Source organism: Chenopodium album, chromosome 22 (assembly GCF_948465745.1).
Source record: "Chenopodium album chromosome 22, dcCheAlbu1.1, whole genome shotgun sequence".
Taxonomy (NCBI): domain Eukaryota; kingdom Viridiplantae; phylum Streptophyta; class Magnoliopsida; order Caryophyllales; family Amaranthaceae; genus Chenopodium; species Chenopodium album.
The window spans coordinates 38990934-39016307 of record NC_137855.1 but is presented as its reverse complement, the minus strand read 5'-3'; the positions used below and the strand labels follow the sequence as shown (position 1 = coordinate 39016307).

The window sequence follows — 25374 nt, the reverse complement described above, 5'->3', positions numbered from 1 at the left end:
TTTAGCACCACACGAAGAGGGAACTTTGTAAGGCCCCCACAAGTCTATATGAACTAGATCAAACAAACTACTAGCCTTATTTTCACTAATAGGAAAACTATCTCTAGATTGTTTTGCTCGAGGGCATACATCACACAAATTATTATTTTTTCTAATTGAGTTACTCACAGGCGGAAGTAACCTCAAAACTTTTTCCGACGGATGACCCATGCGTTGATGCCAAAGATCGACCTCACAATCCACTGTTAGCACCTTTACTTGCGGCACACCTCGGAAAAAATAAAGTCCATTGTCTCGTTCACCCACGCCAATCACCATCCTCGTCGACTGGTCCTGAATAACACAAATTTTGTTAGTAAATTGTATTGTACATCTTGACTCATCACTTAATTGAGTAACAGAAATTAAGTTACAATTCAAATTTGGTACAAATAAAACATTATCAATAACAAGACCACCATCTAGTGTAATCGAACCCAATTGATTCGCGTTCACCGTTTGACCATCCGGCAATCCTACCGGACAATTTTGAATTGTTTTAATGTTTCTCATAATTGACAAATCATTCGTTACATGATTAGAGGCTCCGGTATCTACGATCCACGGGACTTTTGTCTTACCTTCTAAGCGAGACTTAGATTTATTACTCAATAATTCAATAATTTGTTGAGCTTGGTCAGAGGTCACACCCACGAGGCCTTGCGTAGAAGATGATTGATTACTACTTGTTGCACTATTGTTGTTCACGCCACCTTGTACAGCATTGGCGCGATGTGTAGTGTTCGTAGAGGCATTATTACGCCCCCCACTAGCACCACCACGGCCACCACCTCTTCCCCCACGAGCACCTCTGCCACGGCCCCTTCCACCTTTGCGATTCTCGTCCCACCATTCGGGAAACCCGATCAATTGGTAACATCCCTCTTTGTCATGTCCTTCCCGATTGCAGTGGGTGCAAAAGGGTCTGTCACCATCGCTTGACTTAGCACGCGAGTCTACTTTAAACGCCATAACATTCTCCTTAACCTTTCCATCCTTAGACCGAAGTCTTTCCGTATTAATCACCGCTTGATACGCATTGTCCACATGAGGCAGAGGATTTTGCGCCAACAACTGAGCTCGAATTGCCTCATATGGATCATCTAGGCCAATCAAAAAATAATGTAGGTAATCTTCATCTCTAATATCACCTACTTGCTTGGCAATATTACATGTACACTGCCCACAAGAACACTTCGGAACTCGAGAATATTGTAGCAGCTCCGTCCATATTTTAGATAAGCGTCCAAAATACTCCGTCACCGACTCCGTGGACGTCTGCTTACACTCTCCTAAAGAGTTCTTCAACTGACAAACTCTAGTACCACTAACAACACAATAACGTTGCTGTAAGTGTACCCATAATTCCCTCACATAGTCATAGTCTCCAATGGTAGATCGTAACGAATCATCCAATGTATTACTAATCCAAGAAACAAGCATGGAGTTGACTGCTATCCAGTGTTTCCTCTGTGAAGAATCGGCAGCAGGCTCCTTGATCGAGCCATCCACAAACCCAAACTTCCACTTAGCAATCAACGCTCTACGCATAGCCTTAGACCACTCATCATAATTCTCACCTCGTAGCTTAATTGGGGTTATGATAATTCCGGGATGATCACTCGATCCCAGGTGATATTCGTGATCCACAGGGGGCGGTGGTGGCGGAACATCATCATCCTTCGCCATCACCGATTAATTTAACGAGAGAAAAAAAAAAAATTTATGGATTTTTAAACCTTAGCTCTAGATACCATGTCAAATTAACTCAAGATCTCAAATTCTCATTCTTCCTCAATGTGTACATATAGGTTACAATATATTCCTAATTATCTTGGACTTAGAAATAATATCAAATCAAATATTAACATAAAAGATAACTAAGGAATCCTAACAAATATTTCCTAAATATTATCTTTCCATAACTATAATATTATCTCAACACAATTATTACTATGGAGTAATTAAAATGCAATGTCCAACTTTGCTGAGTATGTAATTATGGTGGAAGGTTATAATTTGTTAATATCAACAAAATGAATTTTAATTTTTCATGGGTTAAAATTGTCTGCGTTATAACTGTTGAGGGTGTCGGTGGATGTGTAAACTATTAATGAAAAGAGCGAAAACATATTTACTGCCCTTCGAAGCTAATTCTACATTCCTAAGAGGCTAAGATTTGTATATAGTCCCTCTAATATAATAGGGCGAGATTTGTATCTAAGAGGACGATTTACATCACTCTCTTTGAGCCTATATACTGTATTACTATATACGACGAGTGGTTTTGGTAATGGTTAACGGCAGTTGAAGTTAGCCATGATGTTGGATCAATTTTTATAGTTTGAGGCCATACTAGATACTACACTAAAACCATTCAAAAAGAGTAAATACTACCTCCTTTAACAGTTATGTGCAACATTTGCCAAAAACAGGTGCTATCTATTATGTGCAACAAACTGATTTTTTTTCCTATTTTGGTAAGTTTTTTTGTTTGAAATGACCAAACTGCCCTCACTTAACCAACTTACTCCTTTAATTATTTCACTAACTATACTCTATTATACCCCTAACTTAAATCATCTAATCTTCTAAAGAAAAAAAATCAAATCTGTAAAAAAACCAAACCTCTCAACATTCATCTAGTTCATCACATTTCTCACTCCTCATTCATCATCATATTCATCAAAATCTCACTCCCCCTTCGTGGTTCATCAACAAAATTTCTCTTTCCTCCTTCATCATCAAAATCTCTCTCCTCCACCATCAAAATCTCACTCCTCCTTCATCATCCCCATCTTCCATGGAGATCTAAAATTGGAGGTGGTTTTGGGCGGCACGAGTATCGTGGATATGGTGGTCAAGGTTTTGTGGGTTTCGTGGGTGGATCTAAGTGTCGAGGGTCTAGGTGGTGTTCAAGGTTTCGTGGGTGTTGTGGGTGGTCTAGGAGGTGTTGGGTTTTATGGTGGTAGTTGGGATTAATTCAATTCGTGGTGGTGGTGGTTGGGATTAATTCAATTCGTGGGGGGAAGGGGGTGGTTCGATTGAGGATTTCGTGGTTTTGGTGGTTGTTTTCAGTGGGTTTGGTGGTTGTTTTCGATAGGTTATAGTGGTGGTTTTCAGTGGTGGTATTTAGTGGATTTTGGTGGTTTTCAATGGGTTTTGATGGTGGTTATCTGGGTGTTGGTGGTATTCGGTGGTGGTTGTTTCAGTAGGTTTGTTGGTGGTGGTTTTCGGTGGGTTCTGGGTGTCGGTGGTGGTGGTTTTCGGCGGGTTCTGGGTTTCGGTGGTGGTGGTTTTTGGTGGGTTCTGGGTTTCAGTGGTGGTGGTGAATTTGGGTTTCGAGTTTGGTGGTTTATTGATTTTGGTTAATTGTGGTTTTTTAAAAATTAGATTAATACTTAAGTACTACCCTTATATTTCAATAATCATGTTTTAAAACTTTTGCCTAGGAGTCCGCACATGTCCCTTTCGTTGCAAATAACTGTTAACGGAGGTAGTATTTGTAATGTCCATATTGTATTTATTCTTTCTGATTTATAGCTTTATATATTGATATGTAACAATTAATAAACACCCACCTACAATAGGTGGGTAGCAATTTCAAAAAGAAGTGATTTGTCCCTATCATGTTGGAAATGGAAAAATTAATGTATAGCTATTCGTTAAGGGTGTACTAGTGTTTTTTTTTTTTTTTTTTTTTTTTTTTTTTTTTTTTTTTTTTTTTTTTTGGTAAAAAATGTACGAAGTATTAAATTTTCTACTAGATGTTTGTGTTTTTTTAAATTTTCCAAAATCTTCTAAAGAGTTCTTCAAACTTCTGATCTGCAACCCGACTCATATAAAAATCTTCAAAACATATACAATTACACAAAGGCCACCATCTTCAATTTCAATTCCCATTCAAATGTCACTTGTATACCAAAGTCTTGATAAATCAAGACTATAATACAAACTTTGATAAAACAAAGACCACAACTTGGCGCAAAAAAATTGTGAAGTCTTATTTTAAAACAAGTGAGAACTACTTCAATATGATGTCATGACAAGTCATAAAAATTTAGGGCTAATCTTCATATCATAATATGTTTTTACATATGGCATTGTATCCAACAATCCAATATAATTGATGTGTTTTGGGTATCATATGAAACGGTATTTGGGTGGTTATCTACTGGGCGATTTTCTTTAAGGAATAAAAAATTTGTTGAAGTATGGCATGAGCATATATACATATTTCTTTCTTATAATTGTGAAGTGTGGTTTTTTGTGCACATTATAAATAAAGTTAAGTACATACATTTAAGTGTAATGTGTCACACTTAATTAATGTGTTGTAAAAGACATATTCACTTGCCTAAAAGTGTCAAAGGTCTCGTTGAGCATTATGGATATTGTCAAAATAAAAAATCCTAAGTTAACAAAGGAACAATGGAAGAAACTTTGATGGAACAAGACAGGTACATTCCCAAACTATTTTATCTCATATGGTTGTATATTCTAGAGGGACACAAACCTATCTTTTTGCCAACTTTTAAGTTATTCACACCATTCATCTTCGAAAACAACATTATTCTACAACATTATGTTGTGTGTCCGTGTTGTATTATGATTTGTATTTCTCACTTTCATATCTCAAATATACATAATTTCGAAGATCCCTATTTACATTATGTTTTCCTTATTTATATCCTCCCACTTTTATTTCTCACAACCCATGTGCTCTAATTTAAAATTCATCACTTTTATGGTTCAGGATACATGAAGAGTTGGGTGAATATATACATGTCGAGGGAGAAGTTGTGGAAGAAGTGAAGTGTTCGTGATTTATTAGTTGATGTTTCGAAGGAAGAATCAGCCTGAGGAATTTCTTTAATAAATTCCAAAATGAAAAAGAATGACAAGGAACTCAGAGGTAATAAGGTATGTAGGAACTAATTAAAGTGGTTCATATATTTGGTGTTGGGCATATGAGTAAGTTTTATCTTCATTATTGTACGTGAATGAAAGAAAAAAAAATTGAAAGTCACCTTTTTTAAAAATAAGGGTGATTATTGAATCTTTATAATTTCTTAGATGATGAAGAGTTTTAATCATGAAGCTTGAGAAAGCTAAGGAACAGAAGGAAATATGGGAAGAATTTGATTATAAATCTAATATACATCAAGTTTCACTTATAAGCATGTTCCTAAGAGCATCTCCAATGGTTTACAAAAAGGACCTGCTTGCAAATTAAATTAAATTGTAAGCATGTAGCTTACCATTGGAGTGACAATATTGATGTAACGTAGCTACACCAAGCAACGTTGCTCAAACAAGCTACGTTGCTTGATTTTTCAAAGAACACTTCATCCACTTATATTATGACATGTGCATAATAAAATAATTTAATTTATTTACTTATTTTTCAAGCTACAACATTCTATTGCTCACCATTGGAGCACTTTGTAGCTTAATAATATACTAGCTCAAAATTTTGATGTATCAAGGTAAGCAACAAGCCCTTATATCTTACCATTGGTTAGTACATACCAATAAGGTAATGTGTGTTGTGTTTCATAAAACATTCAAGAGTGTGAGATGAAGGTAATTAAACTCTTATGATTATTAAAAAGAACCCAATTTCAAACTTTCTAAACTAAGAGCAGTACATCTGTCTCAAGTTCCTTCTACTCCATTATCTTCTTTCATACCTTTTGAGCTTAATATTCATTATCCTTTTCTCTAACAAACTTTTAAAACCGATTTTTGCTTGATTTTGTATCTTATCAGTCAAGTTCCTTCATTGGTTTTGAAGTTGGGTCTTTGGATTCTGAATTGGAAATTTGTGTAGTAACATCCGAGTTTGAAAATTGAGTATCATAAGCTTTTACGAATACTAAGTGTTTAACAATTATTATGGTGGTATGTGACATATGCTCTTATGTATGTATGCATAAATGATTGAATTGAATTAATAAACTATTACTACCGTGCATCGCACGGACACTAATCTAATGTGGGTTAATCTGATGATAAAACGAGCTAAAGTGTTCTTTTGCGGATTCATATAGGCAGCACAAGTGCACAACTGTTCAAGTATTATTGTCGACAACACTAGCTTATTATTATTGATTAAGGTAATTTCATTCTTATGCAAAAATTGAATATGCAAACAATGTCCCATATAGACGGTATAGTTAAAAAGTAACAACTTCATAATTACAGTTATCAATAGTTGGGTAGCCATTATATTTCAAAGCCATGATTATCTCTATCAATTAATCGATATCAAGGGTGGCTTAGTTTTTTTTTTTTTTTTTTTTTTTTTTTTCCAATTCCAAATATGTATTTTCCTTACGATTATCCCTCGTATGATGAATATATAAGCATGGAAAATTATGTATTTTCTTTACGATTATTCCCATATGATGAATATATGTTGCAGCAAATAAGCATCAAAGATGGACCAAGGACGGGTTATACATGGAGAAATGGAGTTTGCATTGCAACGAATAAGAATTAAGTACTTGTCGTTCCCACTCGTGTATAAGCATACTTATAGAATCATGATATTACAAATTGTCGCATAGTTGAGTTTAAAGACATGAAGGAAACAGCTCCAAGAAGCTTGATTAAAATAGCAAACCATCTTGCAGTTTTTGTCATGCTTGTAGTATAACAAAACGTACATCCCGCAATTCATTTTTATAACTAGTTTTTAGGTCCGGGCGATGCCCCGGGTTATTACATGAGGTTGATCATTAACAGAAATACTTGTGTGGACCTGGTCCACAATAATATTATTGTGGACCCGAGCTTTATACACACGTAACTGACATTACATTGAACATAATGACCCTTATTTTTAACATAGTAACTTTATTTTTAACATAGTAACCTTTATTAAAAGTTGTATAACGTTTAATACTATTGTGAACTTGAAGTCCGACGTTATGATCCTATTTTTATCATAGTGACCTTTATTATTTATATTGACCTTATAAAATATATCATTAAAAAAATTAACCTCTTATACCCTATATATTACAAAAATGACTTTTATTTTCAACATAGTGACCTTCATTAGTGAATTTTTTTTTATAAATAAAATAATCCTAGTTTCTCTAATGTTAGTGGTCCACAATAAATTAGTGTGAACCAAGTCCATTTAAGAATTTGTAGATCACTAATATACATTGTAATTTATCTTGTAATTAAATTTGTTGTTCATATATATTGAATTGTCATTTGTAACATATTAATATTTTGTATTCAAATAAATACATAGAAAATAACTTAGCTTGATGGTAAAACAATTAATTTTAAATTTAGAGGTTGCGTGTTCAAATCTTGTGGAGAAATTTTTTTTTTTATTATAAGTGCATGACGTGGCGTGGACATTCTTAGGAATACCTTGTGCATGACGTGGCGTAATGATTAGTTGAGTTGGTGACGTGGGATAATGAGGGGGGTCTACGTGACACGTGGACGTACTTATAAACGTCTTTTAATATATTAGTATAGATTTACATCAACTACTTGTGTATAATCTTAACGATCGATTTGTGACCTAGTTAGTAGTTTATGAAATCGTATCAATTATTACGGGGTAATTAAAATGCAATGTCCAACTTTGCTGAGTATGTAATTATGGTGGAAGGTTATAATTCATTAATATCAACAAAATGAATTTTAATTTTTCATGGGTTAAATTGTCTACATTATAACTATTAAGGGTGTGTATGGATGTGTAAATTATAAACAAAAAGAGCGAAAACATATTTACTGCCCTTCGAAGCTAATTCTACATTCCTAAGAGGCTAAGAGAGCAACCTAGAGGGCGTTTTCATATGTAGTCCCTCCAATATATCTAAGAGGACGATTTACATCACTCACTTTGAGCCTATATACTGTATTAGTATATACGACGAGTGGTTTTGGTAATGGTTAACGGCAGTTGAAGTTAGCCATGATGTTGGATCAATTTTTATAGTTTGAGGCCATACTTACACTAAAACCAAACCATCCAAAAAGAGTGAATATTTGTAATGTCCCATATTGTATTTATTCTTTCTGATTTATAGCTTTATATATTGATATGTAACAACTAATAATTGCCCACCTATAATAGGTGGGTAGCAATTTCAAAATGAATTGATTTGTCGCTATCATGTTGGAATTGGAAAAATTAATGTATAGCCATTCGTAAAGGATGGACTAGTTTTTTTTTTATTTTTTTTTAATTGGTTAAAATATGTATTAAATTTTTTATTAGATGTTTGAGTTTTTTTTTTTAAAATCTTCTTAAAAGTTCTTCAAACTCAACTGCCAAAATTTAACTCTGCAACCCTCTAACTCATATAAAAATTTTCAAAACATATACAATTACACAAAGGCCACCATCTTCAATTCCCATTCAAATGTCACTTATATTCCAAAGTCTTGAAAAATCAAGACTATAATTCAAACTTTGATAAAGACCACAACAAGGCGCAAAAACAATTGTGAATATACTATGTCTCATATCATAATAATTTCTTCTAGCTTATACACAATTTCATTTTTAGATGCGTAAGATAGATTGATCTCTTTGAGTCTTATTTTGGGAAGAGATTGTAACAGGATTTTTGAAATTTTCTACACATGTATATTCGGGTGCACCTAGAATCAATAAAGTAAAAAATTATCTTAGGTGGACATGTAAAAGTTTTTCTATACCACAATCAATCAATATAACATAATACTAAAATAGACACTAGAATGACACGTGTCAATTCCTGGTATTGTTTTTTCCCTAAAAAACTCCACCTCCATTTTAAGAAAAAAAAAAAAACTTTTATTTCTAAAATATTTATACAATACAATTATAATAATATTATTCCAAATCTTATACAAGTATATAATCTTTTTATAAAATGTATTTCATGTTCTTAATTTTTTCATATATACATTTATCTAAAATTTGTTTTTTTAACTATTTTAATTATAGAAAAAGTGAGCCACTGGTTTAAGTAAAACTAAAAAGTAAGCCACTGTAAGTAAAATATACTATCATTACTGCATGAACGTCTCTTAAACGGAGTATTATTGAATTTTTCCGAAAAAGTAATAATATCAATTAAATTTTTGTTATTACATAATTATAAAAATTACTACCTCCATCCCCGAAAGAATGACTCATTTGACCTTATTTTAGTCTCAAAAAAGAATGACCCATTTGCATTAAAAACACCCACCAAATTGCAACAATATTTATGCAAATTAGCTTCCCCATATAAAAATTTGATTTTCCATGTAATTTTATTACTTTCTCTCTCTATTTTTTTTTACAAACCACGTATAAATTTATATTTTCAATACTTTTACTTCTTTTTATTTAACTTTCTTAATACCCGCGAAATCAACCCAAATGGGTCGTTCTTTCGGGGACGGAGGAAGTAATATCTTAGTAAATACAAAAAAAATTAGTAGCTTTTGCTGAAATATTTCTTTGAGATAATAAATTTATTACATTCGACATTCATTAATTATTTCAACTCTTATTTAATTAATTTATATTATATTACAAGTAATTATGGGAAAAAAATTATTACTACCGTGCATCACACGGGCACTAATCTAGTGTGGGTTAATCTCATGATGAAACGAGCTAAAGTGTTCATTTACGGATTCATATAGGAACCACAAGTGCACAACTGTACAAGTATTATTGTCGACAACACTAGCTTATTATTATTGATTAAGGTAATTTCCATTCAAAAAAAAAAAAAAAAAAAATTGATTAAGGTAATTTCGTTCTTATGCAAAAATTGAATATGCAAAAAAAATGTCCCATATCGACGGTATAGTTAAAAAGTAACAACTTTATAATTACAGTTATCAACAATAATAATCACCCAACTACAATAGTTGGGTAGCCATTATATTTCAAAGCCATGATTCTCTCTATCAATTAATCGACAGCCATCCGTCAAGGGTGGCCTAGTTTTTTTTTTTTTTTTTTTCCAATTCCAAACATATATTTTCCTTACGATTATCCCTCGTATGATGAATATATAAGCATGGAAAATTATGTATTTTCTGTACGATTATCCCCATATGATACATATATTTATATATGTTGCAGCAAATAAGCATCAAAGATGAACCAAGGACGGGTTATATATGAAGAAATGGAGTTTGCATTGCAACGAATAAGAAATAAGTACTCGTGGTTCCCACTCGTGTATAAGCATACTTATAGATTCATGATATTACAAATTGTCGCATAGTTGATTACCACATTAGTAACACAAAAACTTGGTGATGAAAAAAACACATTGATTGAGAGTTTTAAGACGTACATGAAGGAAACAACTCTAAGAAGCTTGATTAAAATAGCAAACCATCTAGCAGTTTTTGTCATGCTTGTACTATACCAAAACGTACATCCTGAAAATCATTTCTTTATTTTATATCAACTACTTGTGTATAATCTTAACGATCGATTCATGAGTTGGCTAGTTTTCTGTGAAGAGACAATCTGAAACTAGCCCAATGAAGACCATGTTATCTCTCTGAGTCTTATTTAATTTTTGATTCCTTTTGTCTTCTCTTACTTTGGTATAAATAGAGCCAAACAAATGAGATATTCAACAACTCAAAACTTTTATCTTACAACTCTTAGCCTCTTAACAAACTTTAAATCAATATCAAAATGGCTTCTATCCACACTCGATCTTTCAGTTTCCCCTCAAACTCTCACCCCGTTTCTGAGCAATTGGATCAACAATTGAACAGGTTGAGATCATCTCAAGCTGCTTCTACTTCATCCCTTTCAAGCAAACTTAGCGGCCTTAATGATTTATACAAGTGTGTTGAAGAGTTTCTTCAACTACCCCAAAATCAGAAAACCGTATCTCAATCTCAACAATTGTTGGATGGATCTCTAAGACTCATCGACATTTGCTCAACATCTCGAGATGTCTTGGCAGTGTCAAAGGAACAGATCCAAAACATTCAATCAGTTCTTCGAAGAAGATGCAGCGGTGAACTTGACATTACCAATGAAGTCGCTGAATATCTAAAAACCAGAAGAGCATCCAAGAAGACAATCAAGAAGTGCTTGAAAGATATGAATGCAGTTGAGCCCGTTGCCATTGAGAGCATGCTCAAGGATGTACAAGCGTTGACTGCTGAAGTCTTTAACTCCTTGTTGTCTTACATCGGTGGATCACAGAAGAGTAGCTGGTCTTTCTTTAGCCAAAGATCTGAGAAGAAAGCAGCAACATCATTTGATGCTGTCGATGCTCTTCTTGTGAAGAAAGTGAATGTTGATATGTCACAACTAGTAAATTTAGAGTCAGAAATTCAAGAAATTGATGAAGTTTTGGAATCATTGTTTAGGCATTTGATGAAGACCAGATCAACTCTTCTCAATGTCCTTAGTAACTAGAATTATAATAGATAGCTGTACAAAAATTTTTGATACTTGAACATACTATACAAATGAATATACGTATACTATACATACCATTCTCTCTAATTTGATTTGTGTTCGTGTTTATATTCTCAATGCAACCATTGTTTCAATCATAACAAAGATACAGAGTACTATATTCTTGAACCCTGAAAATTTGAAGGGATTTAATCTTACAATACGAAATTCATGATTCACTGAGTTCAATTAAATTATTATTCCTTATATACTGTATGTAATTCTCTCATTCTAATATGAAAACTTTCCCCTAAAAAAAAAAGTATAAAAAAAAGGAATCATTAATAAAATTATTTTTAATCAAAATAGATTATGATTAAATGAAGGTTGATCATCATCAATGACTCCATGTGAAGATACGTGTGGAATCAACCCGTGAATTAATAGCTAATTAGCTGTTAATATTCGATGTGTCTCCAGAAGCGCTTCAGAATATATTATAGTTAGGAATGCATGAATGCATAATATAGCAAGGTCTCCTGCAATCAGGCACTCTCCTTTATTCTTGGTTCATGCACACGAGTTCTTTCGTTTTTTTAAAGGGAAGAGGATTTGAAATAATTCTTATATATATATATATATATATATATATATATATATATATATATATATATATATATATATATATATATATATATATATATATATTTATTGTTCAAATTTTACTCTATCTATTTAAAAATGTCAATTACACTTGTGCGTAGCTGTTGCTTAGGATCGCGATGAAGATACAGGGAGCTGGATATGTTAGATCAATATATATAGAATCCTTAATCGATAATAATCTGAACATTGTACGTGTGATTATTAGCTGGCGAGAAAATTCTAGTCATATGAAAAATTTAATTAGTATTAATAGTCTAATACAGTACCAAATTGAGATTGTATATACACAATCTTGTTGCTATCTGTCTTAGTTATATTTTTATGAAGGAATTTATTTCATTATTATCAGCAACTTGGTATAAATAATATATATATATGTAACAGCTAAATAATATAATGTGAAATTTTGTTTCTCAACTAATGAAATGAATGTGCAGATTGTTAAAAAAATGTAATAAAGAAAAATCTAAGTAATATCTACAATAGCTAGATAATTCTAGAATAGCCTAATGTCTTGAAAACTCTAGTTTATGTAAGAAAATAAAGAGAAATCTAAAGAAAGCTAGAATATTAGGAGTAGAGTGTAGTATGTTGGTGGAGCAAGCTAAGTAAACCGACCTATAGCACTATAAATACTAGCAATTTGCCATGCAAATGTAAGATTAAACCTTTGCTTCAAAATAAAAAAATGTAAGATTAACCCATGCAATAATATAACACTACTTCCACCCACCTAAATTCTAACAAGCATCATATATAACTCATCAGGGTGTATCTGAATGGAATTGGTATGTCCAGATAAGTCAATGTAAAGATATGGTTTGATTTGTTAGTTGAGATTTCAGCCTGTGAAAGATTAATTAATTGTATAACAAAATAATAACCTCCAATACAATGTAATTTGTATATTTTAATTTGAGTTCAATTATTATTATTATCTGAAATTTAATCAATGTCTTCATTCAAATGATTCGAGTATCATTAGCAGTACAGTGTATCTTAAAACATTTTTTTTCGGGGGCAAGGTTGTCAATTGATGGATATTAGTAAAAAAAAAATAAAAGAAAAAGAATGAGATATCAATCGTAAAAACGTATTCTAATTTTCAAGTGAGCAATTTATCAACCTCATAATGTCTTGTCTTCTAAAAATAAAAAATGGTTTTAAGTGCTCAAACTAATCAAAATAACAAATAAATTTAATTGAAAAAAATTAAAATTGAAACTCGATTTTTTTTACCGATGATCCACAAAATTCAAGGTCATTTTTGTAGGATTAGAGGATTTAGACAATTCATTCATTAAAATGAATGATCTTGTTAGGCCATACGAAAAACTGAAGTAGTATACAAAAGCTACATTAATGTCAATTCTATACAATTCATTTTTTATTTTTAATTATTTTTTATGAAACAATACGAAGTATAGGACATAATAATAATTTATAATATTATTATTAATGTAAAATGAAACTTGTTCAAGGTGCAAATACTTGGGCGAAGAATAGGGGTGCAAAGTGCTCTCTAGCACAGGGCCCCGATTATTAGAGGGTCTATTTTTTTTTCAATTATTATTTAATTTTTTTTAATGCTACAACTCTCAAGAGCCTCCTTATTTGTAAGGTAGAACATATTTCCTCTATTAATTCAAGCTCCCATATTAATTTCTAACACTTTTCATATTCTTCTATCAATTCAAATTAGTATTTTCACAATTACATCAATTCAATTCCATGAAATTGTAATGTATATTTCTCCATTTCAGAATTTTCGACGTAAAAAAGTTACTTTCAGCCAAATTAAAAATTAATGATTCGTATTCCGTAACAACGGCAAAGCATTTAAGCAATTAATTTTGATTTTTCATAATTATTCTTATCAAGCTGTTAGATATCTTCCCAGTATATAAGGGTTATCTAATTGTGTATGGCGTAAATAATAGGTTAAAAATTAAAATTTTGTATGTTTTCAAATTATTAAGGGCCCATTTTTTTTCATTTTAGAACAGGGCCTCAAAATTATTGTAACGACCCTGTGCAAATACTTCATTAATTAAAAGAATAAGTGTAGTAGAAGAGGGAAAAACTTTTAAGGGTTGTCAGTGCTTTAATGGCCTATAGTAGTAGATTAACAGATTAGTACTTTTATTACTACGGAGCACTACGTTATTTCTCCTAAAAAAAAAAATTTAAATAAATAAATTCATTTAATTTGGCCTTTTACCTATCACTGTACATTTTTTCCCTTAATCTTTCAAGGACCAAGCCCCATTGAGCCCTAACTAAGGTCCGCCTCTAATCAATAGTTAGCTAAAGTAATTGTTAAAAGAATTTAATCAATTAAAATTAAGTATTCCCTCTATTTAAATTCTTCTCATTTAATTTTCTTAAATTTTGTGAACATATTAGGGTTGTGATTAATACGATACGGAGTGAGTAGTAATAAAGTTTCTTTTTTAAAAAAAAGATATATATTTATATATATATATATAAAATTGAGGGGCAGTCGAAATATTCAAATACTTTTTGAGATTACTACCCACCTGCTTTTGTAGGAGGGTAATCTTTAATTGTTACAAATATGGATATAAAGTTGTAAATCACAAAAAGGGTTCGTTTGGCATTGCTGTGGTTTTCTGTTTTTTGGTTTTTTGTTATATGAAAGTATATGATATATGCCACATAATGAATCAAAAATTATATAAACTTATTAAAATCATAATATTTTTGAAAACTGGCAACAAAAAAGTGGAAACACCTTTTTCTTGTTTTCTGTTTTTGGGTTTTAGTTTTGTAAAAAACAGAAAACTAAAAACCAAAATTGATGCCAAACAAGCCCTAAGATATGGGACATGATGTAATCTAAGTACTCTATTTTCTTTTAGAAAACATTCTTATGTTGGTAACTAGAGTTAATACAAATTGGAGGGACTAACGTTTCCCAAAAGTTGCACAAAAGGGACTAACGTTTCACAAGTTGCAGATAGAGTACTCACCACATAATTGACCTTCTACAACAGGTTAACCAAAAAAAAAAAAAGGAAAATTAAAATTCTGACATTAATAAAGAAGGGGACTAACGTTTGGCATTGTTCAAGAAATCTAGCATTTAAATATTATAGCTGGTACAACTCCAAAAATCTTCCATATATACTCATCTCCATAGCCATCTTCTCCACCTTGCAGCTATTGATTTTAAAAAAAAAAATCAAAAGAAATAATTACAAAAATTACAGGAAATTAATTCATGTCTTGTCCTTAATTCATGTACAACTAAACATGCTTAATTCATCCATTCTGCCATAATAAGCACTCTCTTAATAAGCATATCATAGCATTTGATTAACTCTAGAATAAGTGCATAATAATATCACAGCAAATTAATTAATAGGAGTGGCTTCATTAATACATATACATTTAATTTGTTCCATCACAAAATGGCTATACAATCAAGCCAAGCCATCCATTTCAACCTAAGCATTGTCATGGTAGTGACAAATCCCAAAAGATTATAAATGATTTGTCACTTTAACAACAAAAACCTACTTAACCATGACAATGCACTCCTACAATTCACATCTTAAAACTTAAAAAAAAAAAAAAAAAAAAAAAAAAAAAAAAAAAAAAAAGAACAAGCTTAAATCTAGCAGCTCCTAACTCCAAAAAACTTCTAGCTGCACATACCCCCCACCCAACCTAACAACAACAGCCTACACATCCTTCTTGAAGAGCAGAGGGAAGCCATCAAAATAGACTGTCATGTCATTGTTGATCCAGGCATGAAAGTCACGGCCATCATTATAGATGAGGTCGCTGAGGATCCACTCGTTGACAGAGGCCCTAGGACCAAAAAAGGGCTCAAGTCGGGCAAGGTGGCGGGTCTTCCACCACAAACGCCATTTCCTGCAGACCTTCTTCACTTTATCCCGACTACCCCAGTCCAGCTTGGAGAAGACATGGACCACAAGCTAATCGGGGTTGCTGAAAATTGGGTGGGCATCGGAAAGAGCGTCCATACCTAGGTAAATTAATGGAGTTAGACAAGGTAATTTCCATGGGAAATCCTACTCTGTTTTAGTAAGCCAAAACCCTAGAAATAATTCTCAAGAAATTCTACCCAACAACAACACAATTCAATTTTGATAATCACCCACAACAACAGAATTACGCAAACAAAATACAAGATCATGATAATTGAAACAAGAAAAATCACTTTCAAACGAAATTCGCCCAAAAGAAAAAACAGAACAAGCATACAGCAACATTAATGGCGAAATTACGAAGGTGAAGACAAAAAAAGGGAATATACCTTGACTAGATTGAAGCTCAGCCAACTTTGCTTTCTTGGCGGAAGATTCACAATCACACTCCCACATTAATGGCGATTTTTTTGAAGAGGAAGTTCGAGTTTTTTTTTTTTTGGAATGAAATGCTCTGTATTTATCTGAAAATGGAAGCTAAGTAATGAGGAAGCCAATGGGGTGAGAGAGAGTGAATAAAAAGGCCTTAACCTTTCCAAAAATCGTGCCGTTGTCAGTGTAATGATGGCTTTTCACTTCCCAAAGTACAGCTGAGTGGATTTTTTAATTTTTTTTAAAGGGAAATAGGAATTAACCGGTCATTGACCTTTGCAATCTGATTGTTGCAATAGTGGGTTGAGTACCCTTTTTGCAACTTGTGAAACGTTAGTCCCTTTTGTGCAACTTTTGGAAAACGTTAGTCCCTCCAATTTGTATTAACTCCTGGTAACTAAGTATAACTTGTTCGTAGTAGTGTTATATATGCATTAGGCCATTGGTATAATAATAAAGCTACATTTGCAGATTTATTATTATGGCCTCAAATTCATCCCATGAGAGATTAAGTTTCATTTTGTTTATATTGTAACCTTCCACCATAATCACATACTCAAATAAAGCAACAACACATATAGCTCGAAATTAAATTTTAGTTGGTAATTAGAATGAATTCATTAACTATGTCATGTAGTTTAAATTAGCAATAGTACTAATTAAATTTATCATATGATCAAAATCAAGTGCTTAAGCTAATATTTCTATGCCAGCTATTTATAACACGAACTATACATATAAGTTCGGATTATTGATTTAGGATATAGTATATATTGATTGAACATACAGTGTCATATCCTGCACCGGCCCTGTATGTGCATCACGATCCGAAGCACGCAACAGCTACATACGAGTGCAAATCAAACCATTTATCGATCAATTGGAATCCCCGCGTACGTTAAAAGTTGAAAGAACTTGTGTGTATGAACCAAGAATAACGGAGAGTGCTTGACTGCAGGAGACCATGCTATATTATGCATTTATGGAAACCCTTGCTATATATATTCTTAACTAGCTCCAGCAGACACATCGAATATTAACAGCTAATTAGCTATTAATTCATAAGTGAATTCAACACGTATGTACACATAGAGTCATTCGGGTAATCAACCATTGTTCAATCATAATTACGATTTTGTATTAGTAACAAAAATTAACCATATAGTATTTAGTAAATAACTTCAGTAAATCATGTATCTCAACATTAAACTGTCAAATATTGTTGTTACCCTTCGTTTTGTAAGGTTTCAAGACTCTTTTAGATGATTGAAAGCATAAATTTGAAGAACACAAATATAATTAGAGAAAATTGTATGTATAGTATATTCACTTGTATATGTATTCACAGTATCAAAAATTTTTGTACAGAGATAAATTTCTATTCTAGTTACTAAGGTTATTGAGAAGAGTTGATCTGGTCTTCACCAAATGCCTAAACAATGATTCCAAAACTTCGTCAATTTCTTGAATTTCTGACTCTAAATTTACTAGTTGTGACATATCAACATTCACTTTCTTCACAAGAATAGCATCAACAACATCAAAGGATGTTGCTGCTTTCTTCTCAGATCTTTGGCTAAAGAAAGACCAGCTACTTTTCTGTGATCCGCCGATGTAGGATAACATGGAGATAAAGACTTCAGTTGTCAATGCTTGCACATCCTTGAGCGTGCTCTCAATGGCAACGGGCTCAACTGCATTCATATTTTTCAAGCACTTCTTGATCGTCTTCTTGGAAGCTCTTCTAGTTTTTAGATATTCAGCGACTTCACTGGTAATGTCAAGTTCACCACTGCATCTTCTTCGAAGAACTGATTGAATGTTTTGGATCTGTTCCTTTGACACTGCCAAGACATCTCGAGATGTTGAGCAAATGTCGATGAGTCTTAGAGATCCATCCAACAATTGTTGAGATTGAGATACGGTTTTCTGATTTTGGGGTAGTTGAAGAAACTCTTCAACACACTTGTATAAATCATTAAGGCCGCTAAGTTTGCTTGAAAGGGATGAAGTAGAAGCAGCTTGAGATGATCTCAACCTGTTCAATTGTTGATCCAATTGCTCAGAAACGGGGTGAGAGTTTGAGGGGAAACTGAAAGATCGAGTATGGATGGAAGCCATTTTAAATATTCTTTTTTAGTTTTGTTAAGAGGCTTAGAGTTGTAAGATAGAAGTTTTGATTTGTTGAATATCTCATTCTTCAGCCTCTATTTATACCAGAGTAAGAGAAGACAAAAAGAATCAAAATATTAAATGAGACTCAGAGATAACATGATGTTACTTGGGTTTGTTTCGCATTGTCTCTTCACAACAAACTAGCCAACTCACAAATCGATCGATGATGATACATTTTGTTAATATTATATACAACTTGATATCAATTAAAGAAATGAATTGCAGGATATTATGTTATACAACCACCTGGACAAAAACTGCAAGATGATGTCTTATTTTAATCAAGCTCCTAAGAGTTGTTTCCTTTGTCTTTAAACTCCCAGCCAATGTGTTTTCTGCATCACCAAGTTTCAGAGTAAATCAAGTGATAATCAACAATAAAATTTCGCAACAAAATGTAGGTATCATGATCCTATAAATGCGCTATACACGAGTGGGAATTGAACGATGAGTACTTATCTGTCCTTTGCTACAATAAAAACTCGAAAACCCATCCTTGGTCCTCACTCAGGTGCTGCAATGAAAACTTCATCACCCGTCCGAGTTCATTGTTTGCTCAATCGCTGCAATATAATGCAAACTTAATAATTCCCTCTTCAAAGCCCCCATCATTCCAAAGGCAGAAATAAGTCGATGATTTTCCATTAGGAATCATCCCATTACATTGCCCCTAAAATCGAATCATTTCAAGAAGCAATATTTCAGTTAGGCATTTCATCGAACACCTTGTGGACTTTCCAAAACTCGGTGATGGAACAACAAATATATGGTATGATCCTCATCCTTGGCCAACTAGTGTATCATAAGTCGATATTTTGCGAGTCTCAGAAATGAAGATGGAGAAGAATTGGGTAAGAGCGATTTAAAAAGTTAGGGTTTTGGGCATGATGGCATTGAATTCATATATATTGAGGTTTTGGTTGATGAATTTGAACCGTTGAACAGTGCCTACAACTCGAACAATTGGTGAAGCCAACTCAATAAAATGGTTGGATTTGGGATACTATTATATAAGAGTAATAACTAATGAGACCCAAAAAAACACATTGGTGATTAGAGAGCCAACAAGGGCAGGTAATGAGAATCGACTCCAAGATTAGCCCTAATTCTTACGGCTTGTCAAGACATCATTCTAAAGTGGTTCTCACTTCTCTTAAAGTCAGAATTCATTATTTGTGGTATTATTGTATGTCTTTGTTTTAACAAAGTTATGGAGTCTTGGTTTTTCAAGACTCAAATTAAGATATGATACAAAATATAACTACATAAGTGATGTCAATACGGGAATTGAAAATGTTGGCCTTTTGAAGTTGGATATGTTTAGAGAAGGTTTTGGTGATTTAGGGTTGAGTATATTTTGTTAGTTGAGTTTGAAGAAATCTTAACAATACTTTGGAACAAAAGAAATTAGCAAAAATTATTTTCACAAAAAACTAGTCAATCCTTCACGAATGGCTCGCCATTAATTTTTCCAACTTCAACATGATAGGGACAAATCATCTTTTTTGAAATTGCTACCCACCTATTGTAGGTGGGTGATTATAATTGTTACATATCTATATATAAAGTTGTAAATCACCAATAATAAAAAACAATATGGGACATTAAAATATCGTTTAGTTACTCTCGTTCTTTTTCTGTAAATAATAAGCTTTACATACATATATAATTATAAAAATTACTTCTAAATTTTTGGAACAACGACTCAATATCATCTTCCTTCAATTTGTTTCGCTGATAGGTATTAATACTTGTTTATAGTTGTGTTTTATGCCTAGGGACATTGGCATGCATAATGATAAAACTACATATATTCTGTTTTTTTTTTTTTTTTTTTTTTTTTTTTTTTTTTTTTTTGTTGTGATAACTGATAAGTACATACTGTATTCTGTTTTTGGGAGGCTTATGGCCTCAACCTATACATATAGCCCAAAAATCAATCCCATCATCATGGATTCATGGCTACCTTCCAAACGCCATTTACCACTACCAAATTAAATCACCTCTTGTTTGTACCACTACCCAATTACTCCCTCTGTTTCCTTTTGATAGTCCCGTATGGACAAATTTTAGTCCCAAAGTGTTCACCCCATTTGCTTTTTCCAACAACCATAAATATTAATTTTTTACCAAACTTCCCTCCAATTTGCAACAATACTTGTGCAAATTTATATTTCCCATGTAAATTTTGTTTTCCCATGTACTTTTATTACTTTCTCTCTCTACTTTTTTGCATACCCAATGTCAATTTACTTTTTCAATGTACTTTAACTATTTTTATTTGTGTTTATTAATTCCCGTGAAAAATGCCCATAAGGGACTATCAAAAGGGGACGGAGGTAGTAAAATATATTTCAAATTAGTATTAGTACTAAATTCGGAGTAAATTAATTATATTATCAAAATTATAGTGCTTAATATACTTGTTTGGCAACCTATTTAAAATACATACAAAACGATGCTTGGATTATTGATATTGGATTGTATATAATGATTTATTTAATCTACAATGATATACAACCTGCTCCTTGTAAGTCCATCAAAATCCGAAGCAACAACTATGCACGAGTGAAAATACGGAGTAATAAATTGATTGAGTAAATTTCGAGTAGAAGAATAGGAATTTCATTTCAATAAGTAGAGGGTTGCAGAGTTAAATTTTGTTAGTTGAATTTAAAAAAATCTTAACAACATTTAAAATTACATTATTAGATAGCTTGCATACAATGGTGAATTTTGGTGTGGTTGATTGTCTTACATGATGGTACTTCAAAATTAACAATTTTAACAAAAAAATTAGTCCATCCTTTACGAATGGCCTTACCCGAATGATCGGGCCTGTCATAAAGATAATTTTATGATTGCTACACACCTTTGGTAGGTGTGCAATCAACAATTGCTATATATCTATATATAAATCAGTAAAGCACTAAAAATAATACGATATGGGACAAAAAAAGGAAGTAGCTTAGGTACTCTCATTCCTTTTCGTTAGCAAGAGGGTGATTTAAAACGCCCTCTTTGATACAAATTTCACCCTATTAAACTAGAAGAGTGACTATGAAAAGGTCTTCTAGGTCGCTCTCTAAAGATCGTTGAATTAGCTTCAAACATTCGCCCTCTTTGTTTAAAATTACGTATCCACACGACCACACTCACCCGTCCTTAACTGATAGTTATAATGCCAAAAAAAAACTATCCCATTATTTGAGAAATTAATTAAGTTTCATTTCGTTCGTTGAAATTAAGGAATTATAACCTTCCACCATACTTACGTAATACTGAGGTAAAGCAAAAAATCAAAATTGAATTTTAATTACTACAAAATAATTGATACAATTTCATAAACTACTTAGCAAGTTATTTAATTCAAATTAGTATCAGTATGATCAATTCTTTAACCAGTATGATCAATTCAAGTGCTTAAGAGTTAAGATGATATATATAACACGAACCAAACTCGGATAATTGATAGTGTATTGTACAAACAATGTCGTATATATCCTGCTCCGAAGCAACAACAGATCAACAGCTACACACGAGTAAAATTTACACCATTTTAGGGTCAATTGGCATGTATTTAAAATAAATTGAGCAAAATTCGAATTGAAGATTAAGAATCTCAATCCCTCTCTCATATTAAAATTTAAGAAATCGTGTGCATGAACCAAGAATAAAGGAGAGTGCCTGACTGCAGGAGACCATGCTATATTATGCATTCATGTATCCCTTTCTATAATATATTCTGAAGCGCTCTTGCAGACACATCGAATAATAACACCTAATTAGCTATTAGGTCACGGGTTGATTCCACACGTATCTTCACATGGAGTCATTGATGATCAACCTTCATTTAATAATAATCTCTTTTGTTGAAAATAATAATTCTATTCATTTTACCTTTTTTTATACATATATTTTTCTCAGGGGATATTTTTTTACCATATGATTTCATATTAGAATCAGAAAATCACTTACAATATCTAATGTATATTAAAAATTCACTTTGGTAAATCATGAATTTTGTACTGTAAGATTATTTTTGCCCTTTAAATTTTCAGGTTTCAAGAATCTAGTGCTCTGTAATTTTGTTATGATTGGAAGAATGGTTGAAAGTATAAACTTGAACACAAATCAAATTCGAGAGAATTGTATGTATAGTATATTCACTTGTATAGTATGCTCACGTATCAAAAATGTTTGTACAGTAAAAAATTTCTATTCTAGTTACTAAGGACATTGAGAAGAGTTGATCTTGTCTTCATCAAATGCCTAAACAATGATTCCAAAACTTCGTCAATTTCTTGAATTTCTGACTCTAAATTTACTAGTTGTGACATATCAACATTCACTTTCTTCACAAGAAGAGCATCAACAGCATCAAATGATGTTGTTGCTTCCTTCTCGGTTTTTTGTCCGACAAGTTTTGAGAAAGACCAGCTACTTTTCTGTGATCCGCCGATGTAGGATAACATGGAGTTAAAGACTTCAGTTGTCAATGCTTGCACATCCTTGAGCATGCTCTCAATGGCAACGGGCTCAACTGCTTTAATATCTTTCAAGCACTTATTGATTGTCTTCTTGGAAGCTCTTCTGGTTTTTAGATATTCAGCGACTTCATTGGTAATGTCAAGTTCACCACTGCATCTTCTTCGAAGAACTGATTGAATGTTTTGGATCTGTTCCTTTGACACTGCCAAGACATCTCTAGATGTTGAGCAAATGTCAATGAGTCTTAGAGATCCATCTAATACTTGTTGAGATTGAGATACAGTTTTCTGATTTTGGGGCAATTGAAGAAACTCTTCAACTGATTTGTATAAATCATTTAGACCACTAAGTTTGGTGGTCAAGGATGAAGTAGAAGCAGCTTGAGAAGACCTCAACCTGTTTAATTGTTGATCCAATTGCTCAAAAACGGGGTGAGAGTTTGAGGGGAAACTGAATGATCGAGTATGGATAGAAGCCATTTTGATATTGTTTTTAAGTTTGTTAAGAGGCTTAGAGTTGTAAGAAAGTTTTGAGTTGTTGAATATCTCATTCTTTTGGCTCTATTTATACCAAAGTAGGAGAAGACAAAAGGAATCAAAATATTAAATGAGACTCTGAGAGATAACATGCTCTTACTTGGGCTATTTTCAAATTGTCTCTTCTCAGCAAACTAGCCAACTCATGAATTGATTAATACAAACTTTGCTGCATTATACATATAGTTGATATTAAATAAAGAAACGAATTGCAGGATATTTTGTCATACAACAACCAGTACAAAATCTGCAAGACGATTTCTTATTTTAATCCGTTGTTTCGTTTATGTCTAACACTCAGCTAATATAATTTCTGCATTCCCTGGTTCAAGAGTAAATCATGTGGTGATCAACTATAATATTCAGAGACAAAATGGAGGAATCATGATCCTATAAATGCGCTATACACGAGTGGGAACGGTGAGTACTTAACTCTCCTTCGATGCAATGCAAACTCCAGAACCGTACCCTTTGTACTGTGTTCCCTGCTCGTTTGCTGCAATGCAAACTCCATCAATCATCCGTGTTCCACGCTCAATTGCTGCAATGCAAAGTCCATTACCCGTACCATGTTCCATGCTTGCAATGCAAACTCAAGAGCTCGAACGTGTTCTAGGCTCATTCATTGCAAACTCCATTACCAATCCTGCAATTCATAGTCGAACAATTATAAGTCAATGTACAAAGCCCCAATTCAGATGATGCTGAAAGAAAATACACCAATACAACAATCAAAGCATTCCAAGAAGCACTATCTCACTTAGGCATTTCATCAAACACTTTGCGGGTGCAACAAACACATCAAATGATGAACTTACTATGAACCTTGAGCAACAAATGGTATCAAAAGGGGCAAATATATAATAAATTCAGGATCATGTGAGGCCCAGAACATAAAGAGGAAGTGGATAAAAACAAATTGAACAGTTAGGGTTCTTGGCATAAATTCAAATGATTAAAATCAATCAAGTATAATAGATGGTTGTTTACGAAATTATAGATAAGATTGCAGTTTACTGCAGTGTAGTTTTGATGAAGATGGACCTGCTCATAATGTAGAAGAGTTTGGGGCAGTTTCTATGATTTAATTGCGAAGGAAGGCGGATGTTTTTTGCAAGAATACGATTAAGAAAGTTAAGAGTTTAATTGTTTAATTGTCCAACTAGTTAGTGACCCGGGCAATGCCCCGGACTTGTTTCTCTTCCTCATATTCAATTACATGACAAATAATTACATACATTACATCTTTTTTTTGTAAAAAATAAATGTAATATCGTTTCAAATTGGATGCACAAATAATCATCAGACCAATATTCAACCACTGAGCATAAATAGTGAATAATGAAAAAATTTGCGCGCACTAACTTTGAGTGAACTATAAAGAAAATCAACCAATGGAATCTCATATTAAAATATAGCAAATCCTACATATTACACAATCATCGAACCAAAATGCTCCTTATTGCTTAAAACATATATAGGCCACAATTAATTTGGAGTGATTTATTAAAAGTGTAAAAATATAAGTTAAGTGTGCAAACTATGTAGTATATATATCCATTGCATGTCAAATAAGGTAGAGCAAACAAATACTCACCTAGCACAATACTGACCCAGTAAAATGTTTCTCCAAGAGGCCAGGTTTAAACCGTTTAGTGTGTCATTTCCTTGGATAGTTAATTTATACGGATAAATATATTGAATACATATCTGTTACATA

At 32.6% G+C, this 25374-nt stretch overlaps 3 protein-coding genes across 3 annotated transcripts; 1 reads left to right on the top strand and 2 right to left on the bottom strand.

Annotated features, from left to right (window-relative positions):
* Positions 1-10717: 10717 nt before the first annotated feature.
* On the top strand, positions 10718-11455 carry LOC145604396 (uncharacterized). The gene has a single exon (XM_081660304.1). The coding sequence runs from the start codon at positions 10718-10720 to the stop codon at positions 11453-11455; it is 738 nt and encodes a 245-aa protein (XP_081516430.1).
* Positions 11456-17835: 6380 nt separating this feature from the next.
* LOC145604395 (uncharacterized) lies at positions 17836-18573 on the bottom strand. Its single transcript, XM_081660303.1, has one exon. It carries the CDS (start codon positions 18571-18573, stop codon positions 17836-17838), a length of 738 nt encoding a protein of 245 aa, XP_081516429.1.
* Positions 18574-22850: 4277 nt separating this feature from the next.
* On the bottom strand, positions 22851-23597 carry LOC145604394 (uncharacterized). Its single transcript, XM_081660302.1, has one exon. The coding sequence runs from the start codon at positions 23595-23597 to the stop codon at positions 22851-22853; it is 747 nt and encodes a 248-aa protein (XP_081516428.1).
* Between the last annotated feature and the right edge of the window lie 1777 nt (positions 23598-25374).

Excerpts from the sequence above, each read along its gene's own strand:
- LOC145604396 (XM_081660304.1), top strand. The coding sequence starts at position 10,718 with ATGGCTTCTATCCACACTCGATCTTTCAGTTTCCCCTCAAACTCTCAC.
- LOC145604395 (XM_081660303.1), bottom strand. The coding sequence starts at position 18,573 with ATGGCTTCCATCCATACTCGATCTTTCAGTTTCCCCTCAAACTCTCAC.
- LOC145604394 (XM_081660302.1), bottom strand. The coding sequence starts at position 23,597 with ATGGCTTCTATCCATACTCGATCATTCAGTTTCCCCTCAAACTCTCAC.